Below are 16,383 nucleotides of genomic sequence, written 5' to 3' on the forward strand. Positions count from 1 at the left end.
CATGGGCAATACAACAAAACACTAAACATTCAAATGTAGATCAATTTTCTAGCAGACTGCTGTGTACAAGTAATGGGCTGGATATAGGATAGAATCTAAAACAGGATAGTAAGATAATATATACAGTCAAGAGAAGCTATAAAGTTTAACATGACAATTTAAACAACAATAGTAAAGTCTTACAGCATGACATTCTCTGCTTATAAGCTCATGTCCAGGAGAAAACAGATTCAGCTTTGCAGAAACTTAACCTAGATAATAAATTTTGCCTCTCTCAAAATTATAATCTGACCTGGAGAGTGGTCTTGCGGAATCGGTCATTCAGAAGCTCCATATTACTTTGTTCCTCTTCCAACTCTTCTTCAAGCTGGGCAATCCTTGCTTCCAAACGTCTTTTCTCATCCAGGAGGGCAGACCTGTCAATGAAAACTAGATCTAGTACTTTATGCATTAGGCAGTACAGAACAGAGACTGAGACAGTCGCGACAGCTAGCAAAATAGTCAGTTGTCTTCTATTCTGCTACAAACAATAAGTCTAATGCACGTTTCACTTAACGGTTACAAATAAGGTAATGTCAAAAGTAAAATTACTCACTTTCCTGAGGTGCTGTTTGAGATCTCATCAGCAAGTTCATCTCGCTCCTGCTCTGCATGACGTCGAGATCGCTCAGAGGCTGCAAGTTCCTGTGGATATGAAGTATGGACTTTGTTAAATAATGAGACTTACTCTGTAGTTACATCTGTGGGTGTCTGTAAATTAAAATCAAAAGCATCAGTTGTATGGTTCTGATGAGAACCCCAGGCCCCACTGAAGTTCACAAAGGACATTTAATAATACTACAGTATTACAAAGACCATATCTTAATGAGTTGCCAGATACCTACAGGTCTGCATACTCACTTCCTGGAGCTGGAGAATTTCTGCTTCTAAATTCTTCAGCTTCTTCTCATTCTCCTTGGACTGAGAGAAGATGTCATCTCGAGATGCTCTTGCCTCCTCAAGCTCCCGTTGGTAATCTTTCATTTGAGCCTTGCAATACAAAGGAGTTAAGTTATTTCACCACAAGAAAGCCAGTGGTAGGTTGCCCAGGTTCTAGTATGCTATAGGTCCATGGTCATCGTCCACAGCTCCCTTTCAAGTATATGAAAGTGTTCTGTCAATTTCCTATCCATGTTCCTTGTAGACAGTACCTGCAGTTTGCGCAGCTGCTTGATGGCATCTTCCCGTCCCTTATTTGCAGCCTCTACTTGGGACTCTAGATCCTTCAAATTCATCTCCAACTTCTTCTTGGTAGCGACAGCCAGAGCTCGCTGCTTACGCTCATCTTCCAGCTCTGCCTCCATTTCCCTCACCTTGAAAAAACACAAACAAAGCCTCAGCATCACAATTCATTATGCTCTAGAGCTGTACAGAACACATATTGGGGGCAATAGTTTCTACCCATGTACCTATTACAACAAATACTCACCTGTTTCACTAACATGCGTTTCTTCTCTTCATTTTGCTCATCACGTGCCTGTAGGTCTCGATCAAACTGTGCCTTCATCGCCTGCATGTTCACCTCCAGGCGCAGCTTGGCATCCTCTGTGCCCTGTAACTCGTCCTCCAACTCTTCCAGCTGAGTCCTCATCTCTTCTACCTGCTGCTCAAGGGTTCGCTTTGACTTTTCCAACTCATGGACCTACCAAGAAGTAGAGTGTGCTACTTATAACCTCAACAGTCAATAGTGAGAGGACACAATAACCCATAATTAAGTTTGTCAATAGTGGGAATAGACAGGATCCTAGAACCATTATGAGTGATAGGAAAGAGTAACCTAGAAACACAACTGTGAACAAGATGGGTAAGCAGGTCGAAAATACAACCTAGCACCACAGCTGCAATAGTGTTCAAATACACTAACCTGGAAACAACAAAGGAATGTTGAGCCTATAACCATAACAGTCAATAATGATAGAGAAATGGGCTCACAAACAAACTGTGAAGTACATCTAGAGTCAAATCTATAAATAGAATAAGATAAAACCCAAAACAAAAACTGAACATCATGCAATATTGCAGTATGGAATCATACCCTTTCAACAAGTGAAAATGTAAACTTTGTAAGCACAAACAAAAATCCATGTGTATAGTGGTCCAACATAAACGCAATGCCTGCTGGCATACTTACGCTCTTTCCCACATCATCCTTTGAGCTCATTAGATCCTCCATCTCTGCTCTTAGTTGCTTGTTCAGCCTCTCAAACTCATCTCGAGCCTCCAATGCTTCTTCAAGAGCCCTGGCTAGCGAGAGAGCCTTGGTCTCCTTCTCCCGGGCATCAGCCTCAGCCCGGTCACGTTCTTCTGCACATCGAGCCGAGATGTTTTTCTCTTCAGCAAGAAGCTGAAAGGGATGAAAGAGGTAAGAATGTAAAGGACAGCAACATATTTTTTTGAACTAAAGAAGCTATCATTGTTTTGAAGGGACTATGCACACTGTCTTGCTGAAGTGAATATGGCACCTGACTGTATTTCTGTGAAAACACCTTGTGTGTAGACATACAACAGTTTTGGGGAGAATTGTAATATCACTCCTTCAAACACTTGAACCTTGACATATAGGATATTATGAACATATTTTGAGACCTTTCCCTTGATCATGAAATACAAGGGTGGAGACAACATACTCACTTGATCAAACTTTTTCTGTTTCTTCTCCAGGTTGGACACTATCTGCCTTTGGTGATCCAAATCTACCACAAGGTCATCCAGCTCCTGTTGAAGTCTATTTTTGGTCTTCTCCAATTTTTCGAAGGCCAAACCCTTCTCCTCCAAACGTTGACCCATCAATTCCATGTCCTTCAAGAGTTTCTTCTTGACCTCCTCTAGTCCCTCTATGGTCCCCACATCATCATCCACCTTTTTCTTGGTTTCTAAAAGCTAATTTGTAAAAAGAAAAAATAATAATAAACCAGTTACAAACACATGCATGAATTTTATGGTCGCTGACTTAAAAGGCGCCATGAGGCTCTTCAGCACTGGGTGATGGGGAAAACATGGAAAACATACAACAAGGACATACAAAATAAAAGCAGACAAGAAAACAAAGGTAGGAATGGCCCTGCTCATGAGAGAGCTACTGAGTGTGGCAAACTAATAACTATGAATATCTTGCAGCTTTACAGAGGGAATTTTCCAGTCACATGGAATAATAAAAAAAAACTACTAGGGAACACATAAATTAATGATAATATGCCTTACCGTCAAAAAGTTATCAAAATGAAAACAAAAAACCATAAATATCATTAACAATTCGTTGTAGTAACATATGAAAGCTAAAACCCATTTTAAATAGGCTTTTGTCTCCCATGTTTTGGTGTGCAACATTTACTACTTATCTAAGAGTAATCACACTAGATATGTGCACTGCCTTTCTGTTTTTAGGTTTCCCATATAGAAAAGCAGCACCACTAAAGTAAACCTTGAAGCACACAATCTGTGGCCTGAACCAATATCCGACCTATAAATTCACCAAGAACTGGTGACATCACTATGGCATGAGGCACAAAGCTTTTCCACAACTAATGGTTCAGCCCAGATAGTGGCTGCCTCTACAGTGTGCAAGTCTTGGTTCACTTTAACTTTTCGAATACATTTTAACTGGATTATGAAGACTCTCAGAGCAGCATTCATGAACGTTGTTTGAGAATTAAATTATGTTCAGTAAAAGACCATAAAGCAGGATGTGCAGTAAAATTCTACTTCCTACACAGAGTTCAAAAGAGGGCAAAGCTTTGCCGAACAGAGGACAATGCTCAATGGCAGCACACAAAGTTTACAAATGATAATCATACGCTGCAACACAAAAATGGTACTTCTCCTACACCAAGTCTGTCGTTATCAAATGATAAAATGGGCAGTGCTGTTTTTATAAATATTGGGCATTTTTTATTCAAACTATTTTAGCAGACTTTAAACTGCACCAAATCTACCATAATGCTCATAAACTGGCTGATGGGTGGCAGATTGTAAATCGGTAAAGGTAAACTTGGCTAGACCTGGCTTAATCCTGGTAACATTGTCCTTTTGTAGTGAAAATACACCTAATTTATGATTAAAGAATAGCAACCACCCCAGTGGCTGAATTTATTAAGTACTGGTAAAAATATTGGCCTATCTACCATCAAAAGCTTCAAACAAGACAGGTAGTTTATTTTAAAATAGTGGAAGACTGGAGGGCAAGTGGGAATGGTGGGAAAAATAGGAAGGGAGAGAAGCTGGAGTTAGGGCCTCTGGTGTACTTGAGGACATTGTAAGTTTTGTCCTACAGAGAGATAACATGTATGTATGCAGTGTTAAAACAAAATATCCGACATTTCTTTCAATGAATGTCCTTGGGGTCTCTATTGAAAAGATACCATAGGTAACACATTTGGGAGAAATTGTATGGTGTATTATTGAGGCAGGCTGTAATCACTTCCATTGCAGCTAGTGCCAAATTGTGCTGATGATGAACTGCAGAGACAGAGCATTTGGATGTTTCCAATGGGTGGCTACCAATTATCAGACTGCGTTAACAATCTGATCTCCCACACTCCAAAAACATACTGGTAGGCTAATTAGCCGGTGGTGCTAGATAAATAAATAGTGAAGATCTGCTTGTTTATCTGCATTCCTTTTGAATGGGGGTGGGGGGGGGGGGGTGTTTTTAAGATAACAAAAGCACAAAAGCTTGTACATGTCCAACAGATCATGCCCTTGGCCTATAGATCTGTTAAAGTTTAATGAAGCAGCTGGATTCAAGTTGTTAGTGGCAGCTCATCTTATTAAGGAGGTAATGAAGGGTCTCTGGAAATGCGAATTTATGTTAAGTCACGTAATGAAATACAATAGCCATTTTCCAAAACATCCATCAGTAAAGCAGGCTGGGGATTGCCTAGTAGGGAATTTAGGGTTGTTCCAAGTAGGGATAAGAGGGGAGGGATTTGAGAAATGTTTGAAATGCTGTATATAGCAGCCCCAAATCTGACATTAAAATAAATACTGGGTCCACTAGGGATGAAGCAGACATGTACTTGGAGGGAATCCCCAAGTAGAGAGGGTAGTGCAACCACTTTACCTGCAGAAGTTTTCAATTTTAGGAAGCTTTTTTTTCTCAATGTACTTTAAAGTACAATAGTTCATGGGGTGACATGGTTACCTGTGCCTGGAGGGTAAGGATCTGCTTCTCCAAGGCTTTCCTTGCCTCCTCCTCTTCTTCCTGCTGCTCCTGTAGATTGTTCTTCTCTTCTTCCAGCTGACGAATGCGGCTGCTGAGATTGAGCTTCTGTCGAGTCTCTTCTTGGAGCAGCTCCTGTCAGGAGGAACAAGAATTTTAAAAATACATGGATCTTCTCTAGCTGTATATGAAATACAAAACTAATTGTATCCTTAATCTATTGCTCTACAGCAACACTGGTAATTGGTCCCCATGATGTTTTGCCATATATAAATAATGGCAGCTGAATGGTAGATTGCGAAGCTAGAAGAGCTGATTTAAAGAATTCTTTTTGCCCAATAATAGATACCAGATACTAGTGTCAACCTCTAACAAGACAACCATAGTCCCATACTCTGCTAGGTTCTGCAAAATGAACGTAGGAGGGTGGTTTAAGTTCAGGTCAGGGTGGAGTATATTAGAAGACCTACTCTGCATCATATTGTGCTCACAGGGAAAATATGTAGATGGTAGTATGGACTACAACCTATTCAATACACCTCTCTAGAACGCTTAGGAACTAGAAATAGGTGAACAAACTAAAAGGGCACAAATACCTACTACTATCTAAACTCTAAAGTTAACACCTGGGATGAGGTGGTAAGTTTGCACTAGAAGTGGGTGTGGAAGAGCAGACTTACTTATCCTCAGTGCCACGGCTCTTGACACCGGATACAGAGCAGAGCAACAAATTAAAAAGAGTAGAAATACTATACATCTCCTATATGGCAAAGCTAACAGGATTCCTGTTTCTCAAATACAAATTATGTATATATTTGTTAAATGTCAAGGCAATCTATTCACACACTTGCTGGAAATGACTACACTGCACATCATGCAAATAGAAGGCACCCCCTACTGGTTATAATTGGTATTGCAGCATATAATCAACAAATTTTCTCCTTTTGGCAATGAGAGAAGGCACTACAATGAAAAGGACTTCTCTATGATGTAATGTACATATTCTTACCTGAGTATCCTGCAACTGAGACTCCAAGCCAGCAACATCCTTTACCAGTTTAATACCCTTTTTCTCAGCTTCCTCAAGCAGACTTGATACATTTTCAAGTTCATTCTAAAGAAAAAAATACTTGTAAGTGAATGTGTATAACAATTTTTAACCAAAATGAAAAATGGAACACACTACCGTCTGCAAATATGTGGCCTACTTCAAAGGCAAATGGATTTTTACACGGATTACCTGTTATGGAAGATGACAGTACCTGAAGTTTGCTGGTCTTTTCAGCTAGCTCTGCCCTCAGTCTATCTCCTTCTGACACCTTGGCATGAAGCTCCTGAACTTGTGCTTCCAGTTTCTTCCGCTTGTACTCAGACTCGGCCTTCTGCTGCTGTAAGACCTTCACCTCTCCACTGAGCTCCTTGTTGTCAGACTCCAGACCCTGCTTGTTCTTTTCCAGGTTTACCTTGAACTGTGACACAGAACAGAAAGGCAAAATGAGGGAAACCCATTTTCATGACTATATGGAGACCTAAAATTAATGAATGTAGACCAGACAAAGGCTTGGTCTCTGCATCTTGTGCCTCCTGTCTCTTACCCTCTTAGCTTGTTCCAGTTGCTCAGATAGCTCCTCCAAGGCTGTGGCCTGCCGCTGCCTCATTTCCTGGATCTGAGCTTCATGGTTCTTGGTCTCCTCTTCAATGTTTTTCTTCAGCTCAGCTACTTCCTGCTCACGTTTGGTCCTGAAAAAGAAGGTAAAGAATAAGTTTTGCAAAACAACATTATTAATACTGCTAATTGTTTAACTGATGAAGTAAAAGATCCACAGACTACAGACGTTATGTTAGCCAAAGGAGAGATTGCATAGCTGTCTGAACGAACAATGGTATACTGCATCTGAAGACTTACATGATAAGATACCACAAAAGAGAAATGCATATAATACTTTCTATGGAGGATACAGTTTTCTTTAAACTCTTGCCTGGGATTAATAACCCTATCTGTAAGGAAAAAGTGACCTCATGATACAATACCTCAGTTCCTGCTGAGCAGCAGTAGTATCCAGAGTATCCTCCAGCTCTGTCTTTAGTGCCTCCAGTTCCTCACTCAGGTCCCTCTTCTGTTTCTCTGCTTTGTTACGTGAAGCTTTCTCTGACTCAAGATCTTCCTGTAACTCCGCAATTTGAGCCTGCAACTCCCTCACCAGCTTGAGAGCATTGTTCTTTTGCACAACTTCCTCATCTCCTCTGTAGGCAAAATGCATGGAATGCAGGATACATCAATAACTGGGTACACATAGAATGGTCCTCTAGACATGTTCAATGTTTAAGGAGTAAGAATACTTTATAAATTCAAAGACAAAGTAACACTGTTTTTTATTTACCAATTGTGTCATCTAACATAAATAGAGAGAGCAATGTATAATAAAATTTATGTTGCAGGAGTTAACAGACGCATTACTAGACAACTAGCAGAGTTCAACATTATCTAGCATGCAACGGTTTTTATAATAGTCCCATAATTCTTCACCTCCCTAATTATTTCCGGCAATCTCATACGATACTCAATACAACAGTTTGGTGGTATGGTCTATGGTCTGACTTTATGACGATTTTGGTCAGACAGGAGACTAAATTACAACAGGCAAAGGTGAACATTAAATTTTCAGGTTCTTGTGCACACAGTGGTCCCTGAAGTAGGCTATTTTAAATCATAAATGCACAATTGCAGCTTAACACCCCTAAACTGAGCCCTCTTTTGCAATCTAAGTACAAGTACAATATGTTCTCAGAGATGAAATCACAGGCTATTAATAAATAGATATTACAATTCCAGTAAAGGATAACACTATTATGTGCAGGCTGGGTGCATGAACTGCTAACAAAAAGGACATTACCTTGCTCTTTGTGGTGAAGGCCACAGATGAATTTCACGAGGTGGCAGGGTCGCCAATTCTCTTCTATAGTAATATAATACATATCAAATTACCTGGCTAAAGCAGCTTGCAGTTCCTCCTCTTTTTTGGCCAGCTGCAACTTTAGTTCTTCAATCTGAGCTTGGAGCTCAGCTATTTGGTCCTGAAGGTCTGTGGTCTCCCCATCAAGCTTCCTTTTAGCTTTCTCCAGTTCCTGACGGGTCTTCTCCTCCTTCTTCAACCTCTCTAGAAGTCATTAAACAGTAAACAAAATGGGAAACGAGATAACGTGAAGAACAAAATGAAAGATTATTTGACCAAAGGGATTTGTACTTAATGTTAAAGACTTAAGGTATAAAGACTTAAGATGATTGTACAGAAACATAGGGTAGAAACTTAGGTAGTGTTCTGGGAGTATAGTTGCCAAATGTTCTCATTATAAAGTGACCTAACCCTCTTGCTCCTGGCCAGTTTATAAGATGCCAGACTAAATAGCAAAAAAGTAGCAGATAAAGAGGATAGACACAAAGTATTCTTGTGTGGGTCATTTTGTGTGCAATTCATATGTCTGTCTGGCCTCTGACAAATGAAATATAGAGCGGTTCAGCTAGAGCATGGGCACTTTAAATAATCGAACTTAGGGGGGTATTCAATTGTTGCCGTTAACGCGCTAAAACAAAAAAAAAAACCGTGCGCTCTAAAAATATTAGCGTTAATACGGTAATTACTCGCTAAATTTCATCTCGCAGCTCCCTGAGCTGCGAGATGAAATTCAGCGAGTAAACTACCGTATTAACGGTATTTACGCGCATATTACCGTATTAACGCTAATATTTTTAGAGCGCTCGTTTTTTTTTGTTTTAGCGCGTTAAAAGCAACAATTGAATACCCCCCTAAACGTCTAAACTGCTCCCCCCCATATCAAGGCAGACTGCTGCGATACTCAGTTAATTTCTAACCAAGTTGCTAAGTTCATAACAAGGAGAAACGGACAAAGAAAAAAAAAAAACACACAAGCAAAAAACTAGGTTCTCCAACAACAAACAACCGTTAAAACTATTACAAAAAGAAGAGCGTAAAAGTGTGGACTTCCACTGTCTCCCCACTGAATGCAGACAAAAGTTATCCTGCCCCTATGTGAAAGTACGCTCAGAAGTTGTTGTACCCATCAGCTGCTGTCCACAACCAGCATCTCTGTACTGAAAAATGTTGAATCTGGTAAACTTAGTTAATGTAGATTAACCTTAGATTGTACGCTCCTTCGAGCAGGGCCTCCTCTCCTTCTGTTCTCCACCACCTTAACTCTGCTCTTCAGCTCCTTGTCTCTTCCACGAGGTCCTCCTGCCCTTCTACCCCTCTCTCTACCCCTTGGGGCTCTCACCTCTCATCTAGCTGTACATTGAGCTTCGGAGTTACTGTGCTTTTTGTTTACTGTACCGTGCTGTCTCACCCTGTATCGTTGTTTCTGTCTGTCCCTGTACGGCGCTATGGATAGCTAGTGGCGCCCTATAAATAAATAATAATAATAATAATAATAATAATAATAATAATAATAATAATGTGTGGACCAAACACCTGGTGGCCAGCAGACAGCTGCTTAGCTGAGGCCCGAGCCACACCACCCTGAAGGCACCCACTGATCTGGTAGAAAGTGTAGTCACATTTTTGCGAATAGGCTGCCCTGCTCCAATGTAAGTCTGACAGACTTATCATAGTCATCCATCTGTCAATAGTCTGTTTGGACTCAGGCATCATAGAGGACCAAAAGGTCAAAGTTCTGTGCACTTCATGGGTTCTATGAACACCGGTCCTCTGACAATGTCCATAGCTGACAATGTGCAGAGGTAAGAGAGCCCTCTTTAGTCCAAAGTGCAGTCTTGTCTTCAGAAAGATGACACATGGAAACAAAGTCCACTGCTCCAAAACTCTCCTGTCTGAAGAGGGAGCCAAAAACAAAATTTTTGTACTTACCGTAAAATGTCTGTCTCTTAACACAGTTGGGGGACACTGCTCACCATGGGATATAGAGGGCGCTGTGTGGAGTTAGGCACTAAAAAGACCTGTTTGGCCTGCTCCCTTCCCTCCTATGCCCCCTCTTACCATAGAGGTCAGTTATTTTTCTTACAAAGCCACAAGAGAGGTGCAACATAAATCAATAAAACACTAATAAACCATTAGAAATCACAAACAAGGGTGGGATCGCCGTATGCCCCAACTCTGTTAAGAGAAAGATATATTATGGCAAGTACAAAAATGTTGTTTTCTCTTGCACATACAGTTGGGAGACACTGCTCACCATGGGGATATTACAAAGCAGCCCCTTCATGGGTGGGAACACGCAGCCTGAGCTGCGTGCAATTTTTTTTAGCCAAAACTGGCGTCTTTGGAGGCAAAGACATGAAAACGATAAAATTTAGTGAACGTGTGGACACTCAATCATGTGGCTGCCCAGGAAGTACCAACCAACCTAATGGAGTGAGTCATGAGGCACTCAGGAACCCGGAGACCCCTGAGAAACATAGGCCCGCCTAATAGTAGCAGTTATCCATCTGGCTATAGCTTACTTCGTTTTCGAGCATCATACAGAATCAAAAGACTGTCTGTCTTGCGAACTGAAGATGAGCAATCCACATAGATCTGTAAGGGTCTGACCACATCCAATTCTGTCAGACAACCTTGACTGTTGGATGAAGGATCTCTAGACAACATCGGGATAACTATATCCTGGTTTATACGAAATTTGAATACAACTTTTAGTTGAAAAGAAGGTAGAGTCCTCAAAACAGCACTATCGTCATGGAAAACCAAGAAGAGAGCTCTGCAGGTGTGTGCCGCCAACTCTTAAAACACGTCTTGCCGAAGAAATTGCCAACAAAAAAGCAACTTTCCAAGTCAGAAGCTTGATGGAAATAGATTTAGGGGTTCAAACGGCGGTTTCTGTAATGCAGTTAAGAAGTTTAGGTCCCAAGGAGCCACCGGAGGAACAAAAGGTGGCTGAACATGTAAGACCCCCTGGAGAAAACCTCTGAAAATAAATGGACATGGCCGACACATGTACCTTAAGGGATGCCAAACAGTCATAAAGGAATGCTAAAACTGTGGCTAAACGGAAGAAAAAGGTTGACACACTTCTCTGCTCACACAAACCTATATATGTCTTCCAGACACAATGGTAATTTCTGGAAGATGTTGGTTTTCTAGCCTTTATCATTGTTTGAATGACCCTATCTGAGAGAGCCTTACGTCGAAGGATTAAGGTTTCAACTTCCAAGCCGTCAAAGCCAATCGTGCTAGGTCCTGATGGAAAAACAAACCCTGGCTGAGCAGATCTTTCCTGAGAGGAAGTTCCTAAGGTGCGTTCTTTTTCATGGCGAGAAGATCCGTGTACTACGGTATTCTTGGCCAATCAGGTGCCAGAAGAATGACCTCAACTCCTTTGTGTCTGCTCTTCTTTAATATCCGGGGTAACATCAGTATTGGGGGGGGGATATGTAAACCAATCCGATCCTCCAAGGAACAGTCATGGCATCCACTAGGTACGCTTGGGGATCCCGTGACCTGGCACAATACTTGGTCACCTTGCAATTCAACCGAAAGGCCATCATGTCCATCTCCGGTTAACCTCACCTTTGCACAATCAGTGAGAAAAACCTGAGTGCTATGCCATTCACTCTTCTGAAGCCACTGATCTTGGTCACCTCCTTCATGGCCAGAAGACTTCTGGTTCCCCCTTGGTGGTAGATATATGCCACTGCCGTGGCATTGTTGGATTGAATCCAAATGGATCTGTTTTTCAATCGGGACTGTGCTCGAACCAACACTTTGAAGACCGCCCTTAACTCAAGTACATTAATGGGCAACTTCTCCTCCGTGGACCAGATGCCCTATAGTCGGAGATTCAAAGTCACCGTCCCCCCAGCGTGACAGGCTGGCATCCGTTGTCACAATGGTCCAATCCCATATAGAAAACGGTCTTCCCTGATTGAAATTCGCTGCTCGCGTCCACCACAACTAGGACAGGCGGGTTCATGGTGACAGGTAAAGGACCTGGGATTCGTCATATTCCACTTCGAAAGGAGCTCTTGCTGGAAGAGGCAAGAATGTAATCTCACAAATTGCACTGCCTCATGCACTGAAGGATTGATACACGCTTCGGGGACAACAGAGCTTTTACCTGTTGTTGCATGGTCTGGTTTTTGTCTGGGGGCAAAAAGACTCTCTGGCAACTAGTGACAAACAAAAGGCCCAAGAAAATTATGCGTTGAGTGGGCTTTAATCTGGATTTTTTGAAATGTATAATCCAGAAGTGAGACTACAAGGTCTGAGCAGTCAGATGCAGATGGGACCTCAGCCGAGAGACCGAATCTGCCTTGATCAGGAGATTGTCCAAGTACGGAAGGACCGTTACTCTTTGCTGATGTAAGACTGAAGCCATCACTGCTATGACTTTCGTAAATACCCTTGGCGTTGTTTCAGACCAAAGGGCAGAGCCTGGAATTGAAAGGGAGATTGGTCCTCCGCAAACCTGAGGAGGTTGCGATGTCCCTGCCAAACTGGTTTATGAAGGCAAGCATCCTTAGACTTGTTTGGTTCCATTGAATTTATTACCGAACAAATCAAATCCATGCGGAAATTGGAAAACCTCAAGTGAGCATTGAGGGATTTTGAGTTTAGAATGGGATGGTATGACAGATTTGGTTTTCGTACCAGGAAGAGATGCAAGAAAAACCCCCAACCCCCGTTGTTCTTTTGGGACCGGTACAATCACTCCTGACCCCAACATGGAGAGAATAACTTTTTGAAGGGTCACCCTCCTGGCTCGTTCTCGCGGAGGGGGGAGTAACCATGAAACGCCACGGGGGCTATCCCAAAAGGTCTGTGATATAACCCCTGCAAACTATTTCTTTTACCCAGGCGTCTGTGGTAGAACTGTTCAATTTGTCCTGGGAACATCAGGGGATGGTTCACTACCACTGTACTTCTGCAAGGGGGGAAAAGGAGTCATGCAGGTTGCTTGTCTGTTGGTTTTGGGCGTCGACCTGTCCAAGCCTGCCTACCTCGCTGCGTCCCTCCCCGAGGGTACTGAGGAATGACCTCTGCTGGGGGATGCCTCTGGATCTGCCTGCAAAACGAAGGGAGCGAAAACGCCTATGTTTTGTCTAGAGAGCAGCCACTGGTATTATTATTATGATTATCCTTTATTTGTTAGGCGCCACAAGGTTTCCCCGGCGCCGTACACAATACAAACAGTAGACTAAACAGGGTAAAACAGTACAAACCAATAAACAAAAATACCAATGCTTCAGAAACTCCAGGCTGGCTGATGTAGTAAACAAGGAGCAGAAGAACGGTAAGGAGACAGGAGGGAAGTGGGCCCTGCTCATGTGAGCTTACATCCTAAGGGAGGGAAAACAGACTGGCACAGGGGGAGCCAGATAAGGCACGGGGGAGCCAGATAAGGCAAGGGGAGAGCGAGTGGAGTATAGAGAAAGGGGTTATGTGGATGATTGGTAGGCTTTGAGGAAGAGGTGGGTTTTCAGCGCACTTTTGAAGGAGCACAGAGTAGGAGAGAGGTGGATGGAACGAGGTAGGTCATTCCAGTGAAGGGGGGCAGCACGGGAAAAGTCTTGGATTCTGGAGTGGGAAGAGGTGATAAGAGTGGAGGAGAGGCGTCGGTCATTGGCTGAGCGCAGGGAGCGGGCGGGAGTGTGAATGGAAAGAAGGTTAGAGATGTAGGGGGCAGTAGAGTTGGAGAGAGCCTTGTAAGTGGTGTCCATCTCCGGTTAACCTCACCATTGCACAATCAGTGAGAAAAACCTGAGTCCTATGTGGTAGAAATGAACTTCATCCCACAGCGGCCTGAGAGAAGAATTTTTCTAAGGGTGGACTGAATAATGCTGAACCATCATATGGTAATGCCTCAGAAGCTTTTTTGGATTCAGCATCCGCCTACTTTGATCTCGATCACAGTGTGCGCCTCGCCGCCACTGCTAGGGGGGAAGAGGTCCGGGATAATCCCTGACCTGCGTTAAGTACTGCATCTCCCAAATATTCGGCTGCCTCCTTAATATGGTCGGCCAAGGATGACAGATCAGCTCTAGGAACTCCCGACTGAAGGCCATTACTGAGGGAAGAGACCACTTTTCCACTGCTTTAAATCACCCATGCTGCCGCTGTCACGGAAGCCCCTGTAGGCAAATATATGGATTTCAAGATGTCCTCACACTTTCTATCAGTGACATCTTTTAACTTAGAAGCACCAGGTAGTGGAAAAATGGTGGATTTTGCTAAATATGCAATGGGAGAATCCACACTGGGGTGATTTTCCCATGACACCACTTCAGAATCTGGAAACGGATAATTCATCATCATTTATTTATATAGCGCCACTGATTCCTTGAGGCATAACCTTCTGGAAATCGGATATCTACTATGGCATCTGCCATCTTGCCAAATCTCTGACAATTGTGGGGAGGATGAAAAAGAAATTGTGTGTTTCTTTTTCCGTTTAAACATGGATACCTAAGAGATCACCTGTTCTTCCTCAAAAATGTCTAGCACCTGTCTTACCGCTAGAATGAGGTCCTTCACTCCTTGCCTGTTGGGGTAACCATTGTCCCAGGCAGATAACTCCTCAATGTCTGGAGTCTTCAACAAGTTCACCATCCTCCATAAGAGAGGGGTCAGTCTCTGACTCTGGCAGCTCTTGGGATTGGGATTGAACCTGGAGTCTGCACTGTCTACCTGAGGAAGCAGACTCTAATATCCTTTCCAGGGATGAAGAAACTCTGACCAGACCTTGTACAGATCTTTTCAGTGCTGGGAAAGATTGCCTCCTGCGTCTCCCCAAATTATCATCACTTATTTATATAGCGCCACTAATTTATACAGCCCCACTCCACAGCGCTGTACAGAGAACACACACACAGATAGATACACAGACTAGGGTCAATTTGTTAGCAGCCAATTAACCTACCAGAATGTTTTTGTAGTGTGGGAGGAAACCGGAGCACCCAGATGAAACCCACGCAAACAGCGGGAGAACATACAAACTCCTCACAGATAAGGCCATGGTCGGGAATTGAACTCATGACCCCTGTGCTGAGAGGTGGAAGTGCTAACCACTTAGCCACCTTGCTGGCCCAAATTATGCAGGCTACTGTTGATTGTGATCACTTGTGGGAACACAGAAGGAGAGGGCACAGGATAGCCTCTGCAAGGCTTCAGGGGGCAGCTATGAGCAATATTTCAAGGAATAGAACAAAAATTACAAGCATAAAAATTAAAAAAATGCACCCACCTATTACGGAAAAAAAGAAAAACTTGTCTAAAAGCAGGAGAGAGAGGGGTTTACAAGGAGAGGAGGAATCAACTTGTCTAGCAGTTCCCTGCCCTCTAGAGGGTTGAGCTTAACCATGTCTGTGTAAATCAAATGCAGAAGGAGAAATATCAATACTAGATTTTCTTAGAGCTAACCCAAAGGAAGAATGAACACTAAACTAGCAACTGGCCATAATCTACCTTCTAGATCAGTAATCATCATCTCCTGCTTGTTCTTCAGCTTGGCCAAGTTCTTGGCTTTCTCCTCTTCCTCTGCCAGCTGTGCGGTGCACTCTGAAATACGCTCCTCCATCAGCTTTTTCTCCTGAAGCATATTTAGAGAGAGTTATAAGAGAGTTATAAGAAAGTACTCAAAAGACAAAATTATTTCATACCCTACTGTACACAAGCCATCGTCAAAACTCCAGCTTGAGCCCAAGACCGACCAATAAATATGGAAACTGTGGCATAATGCACAACTTACATTTTGATACCTCCTCTATGCAGTAAGAAGTACATGGGAACATTAGGTTACCACCTGTTTTTTTTTTTTCTAAAAAGATAATCTTGTGCCTTCTTGGCATTACACAGTGATGCTCAGGTATAACCCAGTGCACAAAAACACTAAGCAATATGCTAAAAATTCTGTCCTCTAGTGGTTGGGTTAAGAATGCCCTAAACTCACTCAAATAATAGTCAAGGTTTATTTTAACTACTACAGTAATCCATGCCCCACAATGCAACTTACCTTAATAAACTTTGAGTTCTGGTCCTCTAGTAGGAGGATATCTTCCTCCATCTTCTTTATTTTTGCTTCTGCTGTCACCTTCTCCAACTGTAGTTTCTGTCGAGCAGCCTCCTCCTCGTCCAACTGTTCCTCCAGATCCTTGATTGAGCAATAGACATATTATAAGAATGTAATGCGGACAGTAGGCAAATTATATTGGTGCAAAC

At 42.5% G+C, this 16,383-nt stretch overlaps 1 protein-coding gene across 2 annotated transcripts in view; it reads right to left on the reverse strand.

The window, feature by feature from the left end:
* Positions 1-16,383, reverse strand: part of MYH10 (myosin heavy chain 10) — a 107,175-nt gene that overhangs the window by 7,991 nt on the left and 82,801 nt on the right. For both annotated transcript variants that reach the window (XM_075216940.1, XM_075216938.1), the window contains 15 exons: positions 16,178-16,315; positions 15,631-15,754; positions 8,184-8,355; positions 7,229-7,441; positions 6,793-6,937; positions 6,460-6,666; positions 6,207-6,311; positions 5,180-5,332; positions 2,671-2,919; positions 2,171-2,383; positions 1,469-1,681; positions 1,191-1,352; positions 901-1,029; positions 596-684; positions 293-416 (listed from right to left, as the gene is read on the reverse strand). In XM_075216940.1, the coding sequence (XP_075073041.1) occupies positions 293-416; positions 596-684; positions 901-1,029; positions 1,191-1,352; positions 1,469-1,681; positions 2,171-2,383; positions 2,671-2,919; positions 5,180-5,332; positions 6,207-6,311; positions 6,460-6,666; positions 6,793-6,937; positions 7,229-7,441; positions 8,184-8,355; positions 15,631-15,754; positions 16,178-16,315 (2,436 nt within the window). The remainder of the gene's footprint in view (positions 1-292; positions 417-595; positions 685-900; positions 1,030-1,190; positions 1,353-1,468; positions 1,682-2,170; positions 2,384-2,670; positions 2,920-5,179; positions 5,333-6,206; positions 6,312-6,459; positions 6,667-6,792; positions 6,938-7,228; positions 7,442-8,183; positions 8,356-15,630; positions 15,755-16,177; positions 16,316-16,383) is intronic.

This window comes from Mixophyes fleayi, chromosome 6, assembly GCF_038048845.1.
Source record: "Mixophyes fleayi isolate aMixFle1 chromosome 6, aMixFle1.hap1, whole genome shotgun sequence".
NCBI classification, from domain to species: Eukaryota; Metazoa; Chordata; class Amphibia; order Anura; family Limnodynastidae; genus Mixophyes; species Mixophyes fleayi.